This window comes from Larimichthys crocea, chromosome XXIV (assembly GCF_000972845.2).
Source record: "Larimichthys crocea isolate SSNF chromosome XXIV, L_crocea_2.0, whole genome shotgun sequence".
Taxonomy (NCBI): Eukaryota; Metazoa; Chordata; class Actinopteri; family Sciaenidae; genus Larimichthys; species Larimichthys crocea.
The window spans coordinates 18,948,929-18,969,758 of NC_040034.1; the positions used below are offsets into that span (position 1 = coordinate 18,948,929).

Below are 20,830 nucleotides of genomic sequence, written 5' to 3' on the forward strand. Positions count from 1 at the left end.
ACACTATGAAAAGAAGCCCAATAAACCAAAACCACATATTTGGATATATGTTTCATTTAATTATGTTGGATGCAAAACAATAAAATATAGATAAGACAGATTGATTTGTTGTGAGATACTAAAAGTGGCTTGTTACTAAAGTGTAAAACACACAATACTGTAAGATATGTATATTATCAATTTTTCATATTGTTTATTTCACATGTGCAAATACAACTCCACTCACAAGAGAAAATATTTCCAAATATGTCACAAAAGCACCAAAATATGTCATGCACACAACTGTTAGTTTATACAAAGAAACCTACACCACCATATTACTCATTTCACTCTGTTTCACATGTTTTCCATGGCAATGACAAAGTAGAAAACACAGTAGAAGTATGTATTATTTGATAAAGAAAATACTGTATATTGAAATTAGTTACAAAGTCTGAGTGGATCTTAACTGAAAATCTCAACATTTCAAAACCTAGTGCATTGAAAATAGTCAGGCCAGGATTTTGGTCATCGACTTGCCAAGTGTGCAAACTACTGAAGCGGGACAATCCCCCTTGAACTCCTTAAATAGTTTCCCCTCTCCCCCCAAAGCAATTGCAACTGTCTGTTATAACAAACATTAATTGCCAATCAACACTGTGCAGTTTTTAAAATATTTCAAATGAAAGGATTATAGTAATTCACTGTGATGTAACACTGTAATGGGCCAATTGGATCAGGCTTTATTTCGGTCTTTTCTCTGCCTGAGTGCTGCAATCAGAAGGGTAACAACAATGCTCTTGTTGCATAAGAGATTAGTTGTTGTGTTATAGTTATGGATGGAGACTTTGTGTTCTACCAAGAACGCAAGAACGCTGATAAACAAATACTGTCAGAGCAGTAAATACACAACAAGTATGTAGTAAAACACTTTCCCCATGAGAAACATTCATTATAAAAGTAAACTTTTAACATTTTTCTTACATTTTTACTTATATACTTTATAAAGTTTGCAGCTATATCTATTCTATAACTTATCTGGTTATCTTACATTGTTTGAGTTTTAACTCAATGGAGGAAATGTAGCATTTCTAACAAATATACATTTAGACCAGTTATTCCTGACTTTACTGTAAGAAGTAAGAACAGTGTTGTAAATGCAAAATGCAGATTTACAAAACAGTAATGCCAACAGTTCACTGCATGAGAAATCAATATTATGCACACCTCTATCAAATCATAGACAGTTTTACTGAAACACTGGGAGATTTGGAGGATCAAAGATGACTTCATATGCTCAAAAAATCAGATCTACTGCTAGTCCTGAACATGTCCCCTGACATCTTCCTTGTTGTTCTTAATACTGCTGTTGGTCCTCAATTAGGTCCACTTTGTTTGAAAGTTCAATAAGTGAATAGATAGTCAAGGAAATATAATTTAAAAAGTGTAGTTGTTATCTGATTTTTACCAGTTCATCATGACACTGGGCATTTATAAAAGCGCACCACTACAAATCAACTACAAATAAAAACAAAAAGATTATACCCACACTATCGTGAAAAAACTTTTAGAAGCATGTAAGGCAGATATTCCTTTCATCAATAATCACAATTTTACAATCTTATATCAAATTCTATTATTTATAAATTCAAAGCCTTCCAGTCAAAAAGGATATGCTTTCTGCTCAGCTCCTGAATGGTTGACTGTACTTTTTTCTGGAACACAATCTGAGCTTCACACATGCAGGCATCTTGAGTTATTTCACCCCTCATTTCCTCTGGAAGAATAAGAAAAATATGGAGAAAGTTAAAAACATGTGAGTGGTGTTTCACCATGTTTAGTAAAGCCTTTGTATAAATAGTCCATTCTCTGTTCCCTTTGTAGATCAACACCCGAAACCTTTTAAAACCTCCGTAGAGTTGATGTTTAGTATGAGAATATTTTGAAGCTGACAAAATCAAAGTTAGATGTTCTTTAGAATGAAAACATACGCATAATTGATTGAATGAGATCAGATACAAAGATGATTTTTCTTCTGTGAGTGAGATTAGAAAATATTTTAAAACCTTAATTTCAATTAAGCAATCACAACCTATAGTGCCTTGTTACAGGCCAGACCAGACTAGTTGCAGATAGCTTTAAAGAGAACACATGTTAATAATCATTTCAGCAATATATATACAGTATGTATACATATACATATAATATGAATTCACTAAAGAAAATGCAGTCACAACAGGCAACAGGTAAGTCAATTGCAAACACTTTTTGGGGTCCTTTACATGGACCAAAGGTCTCAGTGGGCTCACACCACATTTCCATTCTCTTAGCAGTCTCTCATTCCTTAAGCCAGCATCACAGTGCATGCTTATGTTCAATGAGCTGTGCTTTAAATGGATGGATCAGTAGAAGTATTGCTTGTCGTCGGACACAGTAGCTTTGGTTGGAGTCAAGACTTCTCGATAACTGAAGAATGCAAAAGGAGAGATAAAAAAGGTATGATAACTACTAAAATCAAAGTTAACACATTGTAACCCTAAATCTATAGACACAGGCAACACCACCTATCAGTGCCACAGTCATGACCAAATGCCACCTAACAACACTATTTTAGTAGAGTCTGTGTTTGGAAACAGTAAGGTGCTGATCAGCAACAAGGTTGGCAGGGTTCTAATGATTACAAATTGGAGGAACAATCCATAAACTTCATATTATTTTAAACAAGGTAACTAACTTAAGGCACTTTGTAGTTCTCCATTGAGATACCTTAATCTAGACACACAATTTCTACATTGAGGGTCTGGCTGCATCCATAGTGCACCTCCTCAAAAATGTGAAATGTAACCACAAATTAAGGCTGAGTGGGCTTCACAACCATGAGAAATATTCTACTAAAAAAACATTCAATAAGTTGGAAAACAACACTAAACTAATTTGTAGTACTTAGTATTGAAGTGGTATTACAGCAATCAAGGGTTGAACGTAGACTCAATTATAAATCAATCCTTAAACCTAATGTGTCATTGAAAGGACACCTTAGGCATGACACCATGGCAAAAAGAAACATATAATTGATCCTTATGTGAAGAATATATATGGGAGTTAATGGCAAAGCCTAACCCTAACCTGGTAAGGCATAGACTCATTTGAACTGTGTGAATCATAGCACTGCTATCACAAGGTAGAATTTTGGCAGCCTTCAAAGGAAGGAGGACTTTGGAGGAGAAGTAAGGTGGGATATTGTGTTGGTGAAGCCATGCCACCTGGTATTGCCTTTTGAGTCAGAATATCAACAGAGAAAATTCCAGTAGCCACATTGATTGCTTCGTCATGGAAGAAGTACCATAGTAGTGAATAGAAATTACGTTCTATCCACTGAATTACACTTACTCTTTCCCTCTAGGTCTACATTTGTGTTCTCAAAGAATACACAGAAAAAAGTGAATACAAAGCAAAGTCACAGTGTCCTTGTTTACAGTCAAAGCAATTTCCATAGGAAAGGTTAGAATCATCCTGAATTGGTTGACCAAACAAATTTTTAGTACTATTCTGCACAGGAAAATGGTCAAGCCTATAAACCCTTTCAGGGGCAAAGCCTGGGGGGTATATAACATGATAGAGATGAAATCTATATAGGATTGTGGATTATTAATAAATAAATAAAAAGATAGCATTTATAAAACATCTCACCTTAAATCATCTTGCATAGTTTAGGATGATTTGAGAATGTCTCTTGTCAAGTCAAGCATATGGTCCAAACCCGTCTTTGATAAAGCCTCTTCAAGTATCACAGAGATTCAAGGAGTATTCAAGGAGCCCCTGGCCATCTGTTGAAACTTGGTTGCTTTGAGGACTCATGAAAATCATGTCCATGTGTACCACACCTTTCAGTAAGTTAGAGCCAGTCTGGCCAAGCTCAACAATGGTTGTACACAGTTCACAAGGCAATAATACAGTAAGAGGATTGGGGGAAAATTCCTGAGGTTTGAACTGGTTCAAAATATGGTCAATCCCTTGATACTTTCAATACACAGACACAATGATGTATGTTGAAAAAAAATCTAGATCCTTACGTGAGCATGTTTTCTGGTCTGCATTCAACACATATCCCACTCGACACTTGCAGTTGTATGAGTCCCCATTGTTGATACAAATATGCTGGCAGTCATGTCCCTGAGCACATGCATCTGAGCCTGGAAAGAGACAATGCAAGTGCCAAAGCAACTCTTATTGCAGTCTTTGAAGCTATAGCAGATTTAACACAAAACATCTTGAGGCAGTGCACCAATGTTGACTAGGGAGGAAGAACTTTCTTACGTGAGCATGTTTTCTGATCCATGTTCAACACGTATCCGACTCGACACTTGCAGATGTAAGAGTTTCTATTGTTGGTACAAATGTGCTGGCAGTCATGCCCTTGGGCACATGCATCCAAACCTAAACCTGAAAAAAAAAAGTTCACACCTCAATGACTTTTTAAGACATCAAAATTGATCAGTTGGCTTTTTGCAATGCCTTAGGTCATAGTTTAATTTAAAAGAAGTGGATGCCTAAACCCAGGACCAATACTTTTCAACATTTCATTTCATTTTCTTTTTCAAAAATGGCATTCAATGGTGTGTCCACAAGTCTTACTTCCTTACCAGCTCCTACTCTCCAGTTGGAGCTTTTAGTGCATTGAAGCTCCAAATGTTGTGAATATCTGAGATGCTGGATCACACCACAGATATCAAATATGCATACTAAAACAAATCGGGTGCTTACGTGAGCATGTTTTCTGGTCTGCATTCAATACATATCCCGTACGACACTTGCAGATATATGAGTCATCAGTGTTGACACAAATGTGCTGGCAATCATGTCCAAGGGCGCATACATCTGATCCTGAAAAGAAACACTTCCATATCTGACTTAGCCTAACACCATCAGTCAAAAAGCTCTTGATCCATTAAGTTCATGAAATGTATGGTCATATGCTCTGTTCCCTTCAGGGCATCAATCTGAGCTTGTCCCAGTGAGCTAAATGATTCCCAAACCATAACCTATATGAAGCTGCTCTTCAGAAAATAACATAGTGAGGTAAAGACATAATTTCTTTTAGAATAAGGTTCTTACGTGAGCATGTTTTTTGGTCTGCATTCAACACATATCCCATGCGACACTTGCAGACATACGAGTCATCAGTGTTGATACAAATATGTTGGCAGTCATGTCCTTGGGCACATGTATCTGAACCTGGAAAGAAAGACTTCCATGTCTGACAGGCTCAATGCACACAATCAGAGAGTCCTTAGTAAGTAATAAAACCTATGGCGGGTCATTGTGGACAAGCACTTAAATTAAAGACTCTGAAGCAAACCTGAAACTTCCAAGTTCTTACGTGAGCATGTTTTCATGTCTGGATTCAAAATATATCCCACTTGACACTTGCAGATGTACGAGTCATCACTGTTTATACATATGTGCTGGCAATCATGTCCAAGGGCACATGGATCAGCACCTGAAAAGAGACATGTCCACATGTGATATGAAATCTCATGACATCATTCAAGTGGGACTTGGACTAGTGTATCCTCTTGGCAGTCATGTCCCTGGGCCCTGGGTATCCAATTTTGAAAACAGAAACTTCTAATTACTTCCGTCAAGGAGCATTTGTGGAGGGTCATCAGCTCTTGCTGTCCAAATTACACCTTAGGGCTGTTTTGACACTTATACCACATACCTACTGAGAAAAACTTACATTTGTACCATGGCATTCACTTGAGCAGATTGACACAAACATGCTGGCAGTCAAGATCCTGGGTACATGTATTTAAACCTGAAAAAAGACACTACCACAGCTAACATCCCTAGAGAACGTGTAACGCTTTAAATTAATTCATCTTTGGCCTGAATTTGAGTGTCTTTAATCTTAACTATTATTTTTCACATCTGTTAAGTTAGCCAGTTTTGGAGCTTCTAATGGCCGACCATTGCACTTATAAGTTATTAAGTCAATCCCAATCTGAATACTGACTGTCCAAATTTAGAAAAAAAGTCTATGAGCTGATATGTATTGACCAACGGGACAGTGGTTCACCAGCTATTGCTGTCCAGATAAAAACAATGGAGGAGGGGGGTTATTTCTGGCAAACAATAATCCCGGTGAATAATTTCTTCAGTTTTTAGTCATGCACCTAAAATAATAGATTCTGAGGAAAACCTGAGACACAGCACCATAACATGCACATAGAGGTAAAATATGTCCTTACGTGAGCACGTTTTCTGGTCTGCATTCAACACATATCCCTCATGACACAAACAAAGGCGAGAACGGTCGTTTTTGATACAAACATGCTGGCAGCCATGTCCCTGGGCACATGTATTCGAACCTGAAAAGAGACACTTCCACAGCTAGCATCCACAGCTAACATAGAAATTAATTCATCTTTGGCCTGTTCTGGAGCTTATGATGAACAATCATTAGCATTTAGAATGAAATCAACAGATTCCAATCTCTTGCTGACCAATATCTCATTAATATCTTTTTAAATACTGTCCATAAATTTACATTTGCAGCATATCATGAAGTACATCTAGTATTTAAAATTAGTTGGAACACCTGACACTTGTTAAAATGAATACAAAAATAATGGTAATAAATAAAATTAAACAAAGTTAATGTTCTTACGTGAGCATGTTTTCTGGTCTGCATTCAGCACATATCCCTCATGACACATGCAAAGGTACGAATTACCATTTTTGACACAAATATGTTGGCAGTCATGTCCCTGGGCACATGAATCTGAACCTGAAAAGAGACACTTCCACAGCTAAACTCCACAGCTAACCTCCTTGGTGTAGCTTATTATTGGCATATATGCATATACAATTAACAATAAAGACTGTACTAAAATATGCATAGAAAATCTAATGATAAAGCCTTTATAGCCTCAATTTGACATTTGCAGATGTACGAATCATCAGTGCTGACACAAACATGTTAGCAGTCATGTCCCTGAGTACATGTATCTGAACCTGGAAAGAGACATTCACACTAGTAACCGACTTCTAACTAACGGCACCAATCATGTGCTCCGTGTGTAAATTCAAATCTAACTTCTTGATCATTTAGAACAACATTCAAGAGCCTATGTCTGTGCATCTACAGCACAGTGCTTTACCAACTGTTGCTGTCCAGAGTTCTTTGAGATTTGTTGAAGTGAATAACAGACTCAAGTCACTGGACCCTGACATACATGAAAAGGTATAATAAGTAAAAGTCAAGTTCTTACGTGAGCATGTTTTCTGGTCTGCATTCAACATATATCCCTCACGGCATTTACAAAGGTGTGAATCACCATTTGTGACACAAATATGCTGGCAGTCATGTCCCTGGTCACATGTATTTAAACCTGAAAAGAGACACCTCCACAGCTAACACTTACACCATCAGGATAGACCAGCATGAATTAAACAAAATATGACGGTCTGGCCAAATGTTTTAAACATTTTAACATTAACCAATGACACTGCATGTCAATGCATGTATGTCATAAGATCCAAGTTCTTACGTGAGCAAGTTTTAAGGTCTGCATTTAACTTATATCCCATTCGACACTTGCAGATGTATGAGTAGTCACTGTTTTCACAAATGTGCTGGCAATCATGTCCATCGGCACATGGATCAGAACCTGAAAAGAGACATGTCCACATGTAACTGACATCTCATCACATCAGTCAAGGAGAGCCTTGACTAATGGAGCTTCTGACTTGCTTCTGTTCATTTTACTATGGATGTTAACTGTCGTCACATGCTTCATTCATCTTTCTGTATGAATAGGTTTCCTAAGGCTTCAGGCTGAGTGCAACAACTTGCAAAGCACCTCAACAATTCTTGGTCATTCACAATCAAAGTTTTTTTGTGCAGAGTCCTCATTACATCATGCCTGCCCAAGAGCAAGACCTGGTGGTTTCTGTATTTAAACCAGCACTAAAGTAGTGATTGACGTAAACTAAAGACATTGTTTTAAGGCATTCATATCAAATCTCATGAATAGACCATATTTTCATGGGTGATTCAGAATATAAAATTGATAGAAAATAGAGGAATGTTGTTCTACTAGATGAGAAGATGTTCATTTAACGTAACAAAGATTATTTTTGAGCACAATACACAATACATTAAAACAACCTAAAATTACCTTAAGCAGACTGAAAGAAATATTTAGTAGATTGTAGTAAAACCTTTAAAAATAGCAATGGCGGAAACGTGACACTCAAACATTAAACTTTCTCACATGCTTTCAAATAATGTATCGGCTTAAAATTCTAAACTCTTTGGATAAACAACATAAAAGTAAGTAATCAATTTTAACAGATGACACCTCCTCAGTTTCTCAGCAGTAAATTTCATTTTTGACATATTTCACACCACACCACTAACTTCGATCTTAATGCTAACCGAAACAACACAGAGTATTTACTACCAACTCTTAAGAATAGGCCAGATATAAGCAGCAACCACCATAACTGAAGCATAAACCAGTGTGGAACTGCCTTAAGATGCAGTTCCTTTAATATCGGTTATGGTGGCTCCAAGAACACTTCAACAATACCAAAAGACTCACAACTTGTCTCCTGTGACATAATATTACTTCACCATCTCACAAATCAATGTGTTTCTACAGATTTTGTTTATAAAAAACAGAACTAGCTTTGTTGAAAATGTGTTCCAAGATACAAACACAAAGTCTGTTACATACATATAAAATATAAGTAAAAGTCAAGTTCTTACGTGAGCATGTTTTCTTGTCTGCATTCAACATATATCCCTCATGGCACTTACAAAGGTATGAATCACCATTCGTGACACATATATGTTGGCAGTCATGCCCCTGGTCACATGTATTCAAACCTGAAAAGAGACGCCTCCACAGCTAACACTTACACCATCAGGATAGACCAGCATGAATTAAACAAAAAAAGTGCCAAATGTTTTAAACATTTTTCTGCCTTTAACCAAACACTAACATTTAAAAAAAAATAAAAAGGTATTAATCAATGACGCTGCATGTCAAGACATGTACAGGTAGATCATAAGGTCAACAACTTCTTACATGAGCCTGTTTTAAGGTCTGCATTTTACTCAAGTCACTGGACCCTGACATACATAAAAGGGTATAATAAGTAAAAGTCAAGTTCTTACGTGAGCATGTTTTCTGGTCTGCATTCAACATATATCCCTCACGGCACTTACAAAGGTGTGAATCACCATTTGTGACACAAATATGTTGGCAGTCATGTCCCTGGTCACATGTATTCGAACCTGAAAAGAGACGTCTCCACAGCTAACACTTACACCATCAGGATAGACCAGCATGAATTAAACAAAATATGATGGTCTTGCCAAATGTTTTAAACATTTTAACATTAACCAATGACAATGCATGTCAATGCATGTATGTCATAAGATCCAAGTTCTTACGTGAGCAAGTTTTAAGGTCTGCATTTAACTTATATCCCATTCGACACTTGCAGATGTACGAGTAGTCGCTGTTTTCACAAATGTGCTGGCAATCATGTCCATCGGCACATGGATCAGAACCTGAAGAGAGACATGTCCACATGTGACATCTCACTACATCAGCCAAGAACACCCTTGACTGTTGGAGCCTCTGACTGGCCACTGTTCATTTTACAATTGCTGTTAACTGTGGTCATATGCTCCATTCATCTTTCTGTATGAATAGGTCTCCCAAGTCTCTGGCTTATTTAGGCTGAGTGCACATGAAGTCTGTTTGTACAAAGCACATCAAAAAGTCTTCACAATCACAGTATATTTTACAAAGTCCACATTACAATGTGCCTGCCCATACACATGGACATACTGTATGTATCCAAATCATGGACGTATAAAGAGAACTAGATCCACATTCTCATCAAGAGAGCTGCTCAGTGTGGACAAAAATATTTAATCATGTGGCTCTTCTAGACTTTCCAAATGTTTCCCCAGCTCCTTTCACAACGCGAGTTTATGGAACAGCATTGCATGGTTTATCCACTATGTCAAAAGGGTTTAAAGCTTGGCGCTTGTCCTGGGGACTTGATGTGAATTAAAAAAGAAACATTTCTACATGCAAATGACCAGCGGTGGTACACTACTCAGGGCAACCTCATAACAATAGTCACAACAACAGATCTGTGCCAGACCCTGTACAAATCCCTCCAAATCCAAGTAGCGACAATCATAATTTAAGCAGAAGCCAGTGTGGAACTGCCTTAAAATGCTATGGTGGCTCAAAAAACACTAACTAAAAAGGACTAGATTTGTTGAAAATTTGTGCCAAGATACAAGCATAAAGTCTACCTGAAAATTCCAGGTTCTTAGATGAGCATGTTTTCTGGTCTGCATTCAACACATATCCAACTTGACATTTGCAGATGTACGAATGATCAGTGCTGACACAAATATGTTGGCAGTCATGTCCCTGGGAACATGAATCCAAACCTGAAAAGGAAAAACTCCCTTATCTATCATGAAACCCTTCTTGTAGTGCCTGACCAGCTCTTGCTATGTACAGTATATGGAAGATACATGTAGGAACTTTATCATGCAAAACAACAAATCTATGAAAATGTTCTGGTTCTTACGTGAGCATGTTTTCTGGTCTGCATTCAACACATATCCCTCTTGACATTTGCAGATGTACAAGTCATCATGGCTGACACAAATATGTTGGCAGTCATGTCCTTGGGCACATATATCTGAACCTGAAAAGAGACATCTAGCCAACTAAGTCTAACAACATAAATCAAGAAGCCCTGTCAGTTCTATTTCATACATGTGCACATCCCCCTTTAAATGGGTTTTAACTAGGGTGTGGCTATTCACCTTTGCAGATCTGCTTACAGGACTTATACCTATGAGGTTAGTGTCCTCCGCAGGACTTTAATTAAGTTGTTAATGAACGCTCTTCATGTCTGTACAGGTGTTTGCGGAATGATAATCTAGTTGATGACTTTAAACAAGTGCATACAACCTAATATGGAAAAGGTCTGACTTACACACTAACAATAATGGTCAGGTAAGCCTGTAACTTTAAACTTTTGAACAGGGGCAAGAGGTGGGGGACAATAAATATTCTATTATTCAATAATATCAATAAATAGGTGCAATTAGACCTAGGTCTATTCGCAACCCTTTGTGGTCATCTTGTATAACTTTGTGGACATTCTATGTCTTTTTGTTGTTGTTTTTATTTATTTTTTGTCTCTCCTTGTTGTTGTTATCTATCTCTTTTTTGTCTTTGTAGTTGTAGTTGTTGTTGTTTTTTGTCATTTTATAATCCTTTTTTGATTGTTTTACATCTCTTTGTAGTTGTTTTGTATTTCTTTTTTTGTCTCTGTAGTTGTTTGTTTTATCTCTTTTTGCTGACTTTCTGACAACAAATGTTAACTACCAATTACCTATCACCTTCTTATTCTGGTAAGGATGGCACAGGCACAGGCACACCCTGGAATATGACTGGCCAACCCTTGCCAACATGTCTTGCCCTATCCTAATGTATTTATGACAACCATTCACCCAAAAAGCTAAAAAACAAAATCTATTGAGAAAACATATGATCTTACGTGAGCATGTTTTCTGGTCTGCATTCAACAAATATCCCACGCGACACTTGCAGGTGTATGAGTTACCATTGTTGACACAAATGTGCTGGCAGTCATGTCCCTGGGCACAGGCATCCGAACCTGGAAAAAGACACTCCAATATCTGACATAGTTCTGGATTCAGTCTAAAGCAGGGGCCTTCAAAAACTGAATTGTCTGTCTTTTTTCTGTGATTTTGATAAGCAGCAGTAAGCTGCATTGATGCAGCGCTAACCACCAACCATGTTGATAAGCTGACGTATTGCGTTGCTGTTAAAGCTCTACCACATGTCCCTTACACCTATGGTATCTTCATCTCCCTCTGTGACCCCCCTTCAACTCTCCTACAGCTTGCCTCATAGTTTGAGAACCTCTGGTCTAGTTTAGACAACAGTTAGACCCCAGTGTAGACCCTCTGATTGGTAATAATTACTCTTTTTTGTGTCCCTCATCAGTCCAATCCTTCATCATGCCATTTAATTTGTGCTGAATAGTCTCTGCCCTAATTTTTGGCAATCAAAAACATTTGTAACAAGGGATGGTATGCAGTGTCCCTGCAGCACAAAGTGCTTAACTAACTGATGTCCAAAAGAAGCCTCAAATGCTTAGGAACTTGAAATTCCAAGGTTCTGTCATTACATCCAAAGTTTGAAATTTCTACCTCCAATAAGGTCTTTCCCATCCCAACCCAAATCAGTTAAATAGTTCATCAAAATGTAACTTTTAGCCATGTTCAACTTTTTTCATCAGTGAGATTCTGTAACACTGAGACATTGGACAAAAACATTAAGACAAAGATAAAGAGTCTTACGTGAGCATGTTTTCTTGTCCGGGTTCAAGACATAGCCTGCACGACACTTGCAGTTGTATGAGTTGCCATTGTTGACACAAATGTGCTGACAATTGTGTCCCTGAGCACATGCATCCAAACCTGAAAAGAAACACTTCACTGACTGATTGGCTTAAGCTTAGTGAAATCAATCATTTTCTTTGTTATAGTTCTGTGTTAGTATTTATTTAATTCTACAGAGCCACATGCAGATTAGTTTGCTTGATCTCTGTGCTTCAACTATAGTCATGTTATAGTGAATTCATTTTGTTGTTTCAAATCCTGTTTTTTTCAAGGACGAGACATTTGTCACTTTACTTTTGTTAGAGTGACTTCTGAAATGAAGTCATCTAAATATCCATCTTATTTTCCCAACACAATGTTCTATTCTGTTTTGACCATGCAAACACAAAATCTTTCATAATCATTGCATGTGTTTGGTTACTTCACTGTTGTGGATGGACAGAAGTTGGTCTGGTGGTGAAACACAGAGGTTGGTTGAACTCACTCCTCAAGTTCAAGCTGTCATTCAAAAAAGCTTTTGAATTTTATAATTTTAAGCACAGTGTTTAAAGTTCAACACCGGGGAGAAACTTGCATGAATAGCACGGTTAACTTTAGTGGCAACCTTGCTAGTTTGGGTAGTACCAAAAGTTGAACAGATAAAATAAATTTGTACTCAAAAGTACTGAGCCGTCAAAAGGTCAGGGTGGTGAAATTTTTACGTGTTAATACAACAAAAATCAATGCAGAATGAATGGCGATGGATCTGGGCAGCTTAGCATGTTTTCAGGTTACTGAGCATGGAAAACGGCATAAGGCATAAAATGCAGCGCAGAGTGCAAATAGCAGCGCGCTCCCTGTGAAAAATAAAGGTAGCATCATATTAGGTTTCAACCATTTTAAAGTGTCCAAGGTTGTAGAATTTGCTCTGATTGGCAGATTAACCATTGAGGAATTGTCTTCTTCTTTAGGTTGGTTAGTATATGACTTACTGTACATATTTAATGACTGCATTAACCTATTATCACCATTTTCATTGCAACAATTAGTTCCCTTTGGGAAATCCAAACACAAGAGCAGTAAATTACTGGTTACCTTGCCCTTGTTCTTAAGCCCAAAGAAGAAGACCAGTCACTTTAGAATGGAGATTCCCGCTATGGTGCTGCCCATATGATCACAGGTGAAATTTAAAGGACTGATCTGACATACCGTTGTTTCGTTTATCATTTTCATTTTTTATCCGATTATCGTCTTTTCTGCCTAGATCATCATTTCCGCCACCTAATGGACTTTCCGCACTCCCATTATCGTCATCCTTACCACACAAGGTTTCCCTAAATTTGGAAGTGAGCTTCTCTATGACACCATAGGTCTCCACATAGAAAACATGGTCATCAAGTGGCTGGCTGGCCATGAGGCGGAGGGACGTCATATCAGCTCTGTCTACTCCCACTGCGTAGATCTCGATCCCAGATGTCCGAGCTGCTGCCGATACATCCTCTACCTTATCCTGGGGCCTTCCGTCCGTCACTATGATGGCTACTTTGGCAATGTTCGAGGAGCTAGCTCTGGCTCCTGCCTCTGAGGTGAAAGCTTTCTCCATGGCAGTCTTGATGGCCATGCCGGTCATGGTGCCTGAAGCGAGGGGCTCAACACGAGCCAGAGCCTGCTTCAGGGCAGACTTGTCAAAATACGTCTTCAGTAGAAACTCAATCTGCACTGTGCTAGCATAATTGACGAGGCCAACTCGTGTGGAGTCTGAGCCAATCTCTAAGCTGTCCACCATGTCTTGCAGGAACTCCTTGGCCTTCTCAAACTCAGCAGGGCGTACACTGCGGGAGCTGTCTATGATGAACACCAAGTCTATAGGACGGTTTCTGCAATTAGACCTTGTTGCTGTGAAAAAAAATATTTTCAATTAATTAAAAGTGTATTTTGGACACTGCTCACACAGCTTTCATTCATGTCCCTGCGCACACACTAAAGCACATACTGTGCACAACTCCACATCAGTCTTGTGGGAGTTAAATGAGAACATTTTTGCGGCTAAAGTAAAGTACCTGCAACAGTTCTGATGGATGCAGAAGAGCCACTCGGGTTTCGAGCAGACTGCCAAGATGCAAGTGGTGCAGCTTTGTGTTGCAGCTGTGAGAGCGGCTGGCTGTTCGCTGGCGGCTGCTGGTGGGAGGGCTGATAGCGATCAAACCTGGAATTAGTGCCACCAGCTTTGCCAAGGGAGACAGAAAAGACAGTGGGGAAGGCATTAGAGCAGTGGTTAACTTGACTCTTTAAGCAAAATGAAATGCAACGTGACGAGCATAGATACATGATTATTTGCTTAATAACACATTTTCAATAAACGTGAATGTCACAGAAGGGGAAAGAGTTATGCACTGTAAGACATATATACATCTATACAAAATATTGTAACTTACACACATTTACTGATACAAGTATATTGCCTAATTTATGCTGTATAGTCTGGTCAAAACTGAAAGCTAATAAATAAATATAATATGATATGTTCATAGTATAAAATTGATATTTCAGCTATGAGTGTCAAGAAAAAGAAACGTTATTTTAACTGCTCTCCAGTTCGTGCCTCTCATGTGTTAACGTTACATTCCTATCACTGATTTTAGTATCTGATCTTTGAATCAAGAACAACACACAAGAACAACGCTGTTTTTTTATTTATTTCCAGAATCCTAAAAGGATCTTCTGACCTCTAAAAACAAATATATTGAATATTGTGCTTATTTTTCTGAATCAAAACAAAAAATGTAAGTGTAAATGACATATCTTTTTGTTCAGTTTCTACAAGCTGAACCATATTAAACATTTCATTATCACACTTATACTGATCTTTAATTTCGATGTTTTTTTCTTTTCATAAAACAGAATGACTGCAAATGATTTATAATTTTCTTGCGTAATCAAAAAAAACCAAGGTCATTGTGTCATTTCTGACTGCCTGGATAGAAAACAAATAGTGGCAATTTTGGAAATGGTAATCTGTTTAGACTTTCAGCAGTGTTGTTATGATTTGGTGATGCATAAATGACATAAACTGCAGCCACACTGTGCACACAAATTCATTCTGGTATTATAAATTCTAACAGGATTCATTTAAACATGCATAATGAGAATAAGAATACAAATGAGTGAAGTTAATCAAATCGATCCAGTTGATGAGAAACGCATGGAAAACAAGATGACATTATAGAGTTATTGTGCACATCCACACCATGCAGAGCAAGTGGATGGATATCATCAACAAACAGGACACATAACATCTACAAACCAACCTCCACTGTCTCCTCTCCGTCTCTCCTGCGTCAGGTAGTTGTTGGCACCGGGTCTGGCACCCTGCTGCTGGAAGCCTCGGGGTGTGTAACCACCCAGCTGGACCTCTTGAAAGGTTTCAGCACTCGGTGCTTCGTCAGAGGTTTGTTCAATAGATTTGATATCTTCAAAGCGCTCATAGACCCTCGGGGGGACTTGCGGGGACAGTCGTGGTATCGAAGGTCTAATTGAGTGAATCTTCCGGTTGTCTGAGCCAAATTCCCGTGCTCCCAGAGCTCCCGATGCCAGGATGCCAATGAAACAGAGCAATGCCCACACTGATGAAGTCATGTTGCCTGCAGCACACGGTCGTCCGTCCTTCGGTCCGCTAACGCAGCTGACTATTTATATGATCTCGTCCACGGCCCACAAGGCGTGGGGAACAAGAGGTCCAATCCAGAGACATGTGGAGAAGTGAAATGAAGGAAGGAGTGCACGAGTGAGGGTGGACAGCAGCTGCTGTTACTGTTACCTACAATTTACTTCATTTGAAGTTACATGTACAGTCATTTTATGATTAGATATATGTGTTTTTTGTTTTATTCAGCAAACACTACATTGTGCATTGCCATATCAGACTGGTAGTAACACACTGGAAGTGGTCATAAATACTCGAATATTTACAGTTTAAGGTATTTCTATTTTATCTGAGTATTTTCACTATATGCTGCTTTATACTCCACGTGTTAGACAACTATGTCCATGTAAATATTATTATGCATACACTATATATACTGTCATATCCACTTACATATACATGTAACATGTGTTTGTTTTTACATGTGATCTGTAAAAAGTAGTTTCATGTTTAGGTTTACCTGTCAAGTTCCTTGTTTTTAGCTGTATTTATGTTTGTGTATGTATACTGAGAGCAACCCAGTTAAAATTCATGTGTACACATATCTGGCCAATAAAATTGATTGTGATTCTAAAGTTACTAGTTTAAAGACTTTTGAAGATTAAAATCAGCTTTTAAAATACATTCATTGTTCTAAATTAAACCACCAAAATTATGTATTAAGTCAGAATTATAGCTATACCTCAACAAGATTGTTCTCAACTTAATGGATCGGTGATAATAATCCAATAATATAACAGAGCACTTTGTGTCATAAGTACTTTTACTTTTAATACTCTGAGTAAGTTTTGCTGTACTTCTACTTAAGCAAAACTGAATGCATGACTTTTACTTAAAATGTCATATTTTTATAGTGTGATGTTACTTTTACTTTTTAAAAATATCTCAGTACTTTTACCACAGGCTATAATCATGTTCAGATATATACGTTAGCAGCTTTCTTTGATTTGGGTGTTGAATCTTAGCAACTCCAAATGTCTGCTTATTCCACATACACACATATATTTTGTGCTAAGTTTTACAATCCTGACCCCTGCTGACATAATAAGCAATAACCATACAAGTCTTTCCAGGCCAGGGAAATAGTAACCAACAAAAATCCAAACTGAAGTTTCACCTCCTCACTTGTTCTGGTGCTTTTTACTTTATCACATCTTAATAAGTTTGAACTTTACTCAGCTGTCATGGAATTTGTTTTGATGTTCCTCTGCTGCCAAACAAGCATTTTGTTCATGCAACTGCTTTGCATTCAATAGGTTCTGCCTATTAATGCAAATGATGTCATCTGACTTCCCAAAAGGAGAAGTAATACGAACGCTTTTGCCTGTGAACAAGTTCATACTCTGGAGCGAGGAGCAAAAGCATACATACATGTGTTTACCTCTGTGTATCCACAATGTTCTTATTATGTTTATTTGTCAGTATCATGAGCACATTTTGCTCTCACTCAGGAGAGACTCATCTGCGTGCATACTCCCATGGGGACATCATCATTGGAGGACTTTTTCCTATTCACAAAAGAACCAATAGGAGCGAATCGCAATTTCATGAAACACTCACCTGTAATTCGTAAGTACAGCCTTGTTTAAATAAAGCAATCAAAACATGACCATAATTTTTTTGAATAATTTCATCTCATGTCAATTTTTAAAGGTATGATTTAAAAGCATTCCTACAGTCTCAAGTGATGATATATGCCATCAGAGAAATAAACCAGCGCACACCAAGGGTCCTCCCTAACTTTACCATAGGATATGACATCTATGACACTTGTGGAGATGTCAGCATTGCCATCAGAGCAACGCTTCAGCTGCTGAAGAATCAGTCTGACCCACAGCGTTGTTTGCTACCCCAAGACTTTCCATCTGCTTTACCTGAAACAAAGGCAGTGATTGGTGAATGGCATTCTGAGGTATCAGTAGCTGTTGCACGAATTGTTGCTCTGTCATCAGTTGCCCAGGTTTGTCCTCTCTGTATTTGATACTGTAACACAATATATTTTGAATTCTCTTGCATAGTTTGCGGCTAGTGAGATTAGGACAGCATTTATATCTAAATCTGAGACTTTGTAACATCTAATGCAATAAATGGAATTCTTTGACTCTAGATCTAAATGCATAATTTTTACATGATGTATTCCTGTTTGTTACAGATTAGCTATGCATCAACTAGTGAGCAGCTGAGCAGGAAGTTTAAGTTCCCAACTTTTCTGCGAACCATATCAAGTGACGAACACCAGACAAAGGCTATTGCTAAGCTGGTGGACAAGTTCAACTGGAAATCAGTGGCCATTATAGGAAGTGATGATGAGTATGGGAAGTACGGTAGTGATAACCTTGAGCAAAACTTCCGTAACATGGACATCTGTATTGAATTCACTGAGATCCTGCCAGGTTCCTTTTCCCAGAACACTTCAACAAGCAACCTGGCTAAGTTGGTTAGCAAAATCAATAGTTCTACTGCCGAGGCCATTATCATCTTCACCAAGGAGACCAACGTTCGTCTCATCATACAAAAAGCTATTGACTACAACTTCAACAGAACTTGGATTGCAAGTGATGCATGGTCCACTTCCCCAAGTATCTTTGCACTGCCAGGCATTAAGAAGGCCGGGGAGGTTTTTGGATTCATCTCTATGAGAAACGAAGTGCCTAGATATAAAGACTACGTTATCTCAAATTTTAACAACACCACTAACCGCATTATCGAACATCATTGGACTCACTACCCACTTTGTTCTAATCATGTCGCACAAAGTGACAGCCAAGAATCAAAGCCATGCATGAACCTAAGTAGCTTGGCCGAATACATCGACGATGATGTATCATACAATGTCTACTTAGCTGTTCAAGTCATTGTTGAAGGTCTCAGACGCTTGCTTAAGTGTAACAACCATGGGTGTACACGTGACAGCAAATTTAGAGCCTCAGAGGTACAGTGCACTTATCTTGCTGACATTTTATTGCTAGTGAATGTCTTTGAAGCAATAATAAGAGTGATTTGTCATTTAAAGCAATAACAACCACATTTCTTGCCTTTTGCGATAATGTTGTGTTGTTTCTTTATGGATGTCTCCACAGCTTTTTTTGGAAATCAAGGAAGTTAACTTCACTGTGAACACCACACATATATTCTTTGACCGCAGTGGAAACCCCAGTTTAGGATATGATATTTTGTACTGGAACATGGCTCAATCCAAAACACTCATACAAACCATTGGAGGATACTGGCCAAATGAGGAAATCAAAATCTCTAAAGATCTTGTAAGAAAGTACAATGTGACGGTAAGGTTACATTCAACAACAATTTCAACACGTGTATATTTCCCAGAACAATCAATCAATATCATGTCTTACAGATTCTGTTTTGTCTTCCAAAGGTAACTGCCTACAACTGCTCTAAAACGTGTCAAGCTGGGCAAGAGCTGAAAAAGCAAAGCAAACGGTGCTGTAGTGTTTGTGTTCCATGTGCAAATGGAGAGTTTTCTGCTAAAAATGGTAAGTACTTAATTATTAATCCCAAGCAAGATTATGTCAACAGACAACTCAGCTGTTTCCTTCACATATAAAATGTTCACTCAAATAGAGACAGTAAATTAACTGTATCAAGACTGCACCCAGATGACACATAAACATTGTATGTTTTCCTTTTTTGTGTAACCAGTGGGGATTTTTTTCATGTAAAATCATGTCAATGGTGCCATTCAGCACCAAACAGGAAGCAGGAAACCAGTCATAGGGTGATGTGATTTTACTGACATGGAAGGATTTGTTCAAATGTCATATTTCTGAAAGGGAGTTTAGTGTAATATTCCCCCAAGACAGAGCAGGGAGCATCACTTTAATACAAACTGCTAATATGTATATGCTACTATAGTATGATAAAGTATGATAAAGTTGTCTAATCTTGACTGTCGAAGATTCATGATGACCATTGATGTAATGTTTATATTAGAACACCTGTAAAGAGGAGCAATATATACAGTTAAAGGTCCTTGTGCTGTTATGCTCTATATCAGCACACTGTCTAGAGAGAGAAAGAGAGATCCTATAAACTAAGCATAACATACTACAAATGATTTAAAAATCTATATCACATGTAGCTTACAAATTGCCATGTCAATGTATATTAGAAGTTGTTTAAGTTAGCATAAGTTTACAGTAATAAAAAATTCCACAGTCAGGACGTCTGTGTGAATCTGCACTTGTTGTAAACTAAATACGACCAAATCCAGTCATCTTCTGTGGCTAATAGGAAAAAATTTGGCAAGGGGCTCATAAACAGCCTATAGCTGCTGTCACTGACGTCATTCACAGAAATCTGCATCCCTTTACCTTTGGCCCGTTTCTCCTCTTCTCCTTTTCTTTGTTTTCTAAACTGGGAACCTGATGCTTCTTTGTTTTTTTACTTTGGTCCATGATGAAGACTCGACATCATTAAACACTATACCTTTACCTAATCAACCAGAGTCACGTGAGGTCACGTAGATGACTGAACAGATTATTATTTATTTCATTTTTCACATAACCCAATTAATTACATGTAGGTATATGGGTCTATGTTAATTCTATGACTGAAATACAATTTATTTGAAGCAGTTTGTGTTGTGTGGCCTGCCGCACAAAAGTAGCATGACAGATATAATTGTCAGGCTGTCTTGTTTTGCATTTATTTGCAAATATTGC

At 37.9% G+C, this 20,830-nt stretch overlaps 1 protein-coding gene across 5 annotated transcripts; it reads right to left on the reverse strand.

Annotated features, from left to right (window-relative positions):
- Positions 1-68: 68 nt before the first annotated feature.
- Positions 69-16,182, reverse strand: LOC109137147 (matrilin-3). Of its 5 annotated transcripts, none has more exons than XM_019254721.2 (9): positions 15,751-16,182; positions 14,503-14,667; positions 13,763-14,338; positions 12,422-12,541; positions 11,593-11,712; positions 4,297-4,422; positions 4,053-4,172; positions 1,655-1,756; positions 69-1,389 (listed from the first exon to the last, which is right to left on the reverse strand). In XM_019254721.2, exons 1-9 carry the CDS (start codon positions 16,076-16,078, stop codon positions 1,337-1,339), a joined length of 1,710 nt encoding a protein of 569 aa, XP_019110266.1. In that variant the 5' UTR covers positions 16,079-16,182; the 3' UTR covers positions 69-1,336. The 5 variants fall into 5 exon arrangements, with proteins under 5 accessions (XP_019110266.1, XP_019110265.1, XP_019110267.1 ...); XM_019254720.2 differs by lacking the exon at positions 11,593-11,712 and adding an exon at positions 4,744-4,863 and having other exon boundaries at positions 70-1,389; XM_019254722.2 differs by lacking the exon at positions 11,593-11,712 and having other exon boundaries at positions 71-1,389.
- Positions 16,183-20,830: the final 4,648 nt, after the last annotated feature.

Bases quoted from the DNA above. Each gene is read 5' to 3' on its own strand.
- LOC109137147 (XM_019254721.2), bottom strand. From the start codon at position 16,078: ATGACTTCATCAGTGTGGGCATTGCTCTGTTTCATTGGCATCCTGGCA. The intron at 14,339-14,502 runs GTACTTTACTTT...TTTTTTTCACAG, and splicing joins ATCCATCAGAACTGTTGCAG to CAACAAGGTCTAATTGCAGA. The intron at 11,713-12,421 runs GTAAGACTCTTT...GTCTTTTTCCAG, and splicing joins GGACAAGAAAACATGCTCAC to GTTCGGATGCCTGTGCCCAG.